Genomic DNA, 498 nt, shown 5'->3' with positions numbered 1-498 from the left:
CCTTTGCTTCCTTTAGCACGTTGCTCTTTCCTCTGCATTCCTCGCATGTCTTTCTTCATGCGACTGTCCACCACCTTAAAGACTCCCTTGACGCCAGGGGGCCGTCTCACTTTCTTGCCGGCTCCCTTTTTGGTCACAACATACGTTACTTCTCTCTTCTCCTTTCCCAGGCCAGCCTTCTTGTAGATACTGAAAGAATGAGGAAAAGATGACATAAAACGATTGAAATGGTATTTATAAAGTTAGTTTCATTGTGTCAGTATTTCTTTTTGAGGTGCAGCTCCAGCCCTTCAGGTGCCATACCTCTTCAGCTGAGCCATTTTCTCCCTCTCAGAGATGTCCACTGTGTTAACGACTGCCTCTGCTTTCTTCTTAGCCTGCTCCATCTTCTTCAGCATCTGGAAAAGTTGCAAAGAAATTAACTAATTAACATCCACAAAAATATTGTGACCATTCACTGACTTCCATGTTCCTTTAACTAAATGTTTTGAGTGTTTT

At 43.0% G+C, this 498-nt stretch overlaps 1 protein-coding gene across 1 annotated transcript; it reads right to left on the bottom strand.

Moving 5' to 3' along the window:
• Positions 1-5: 5 nt before the first annotated feature.
• On the bottom strand, positions 6-398 carry LOC109954406 (pre-rRNA processing protein FTSJ3-like; the record flags this gene model as incomplete). Its single annotated transcript, XM_020589749.1, has 2 exons — positions 6-189; positions 304-398. Coding segments are annotated over 2 exons (279 nt in total), but the record flags the coding sequence as incomplete, so codon positions are not given.
• Positions 399-498: the final 100 nt, after the last annotated feature.

The sequence above is a fragment of the Monopterus albus genome, unplaced genomic scaffold (assembly GCF_001952655.1).
Source record: "Monopterus albus unplaced genomic scaffold, M_albus_1.0 scaffold8695.1, whole genome shotgun sequence".
In the NCBI taxonomy this organism is placed as follows: domain Eukaryota; kingdom Metazoa; phylum Chordata; class Actinopteri; order Synbranchiformes; family Synbranchidae; genus Monopterus; species Monopterus albus.
The sequence above is the reverse complement of the archived record's forward strand: the minus strand, read 5'-3'. Positions and strand labels throughout refer to the sequence as shown.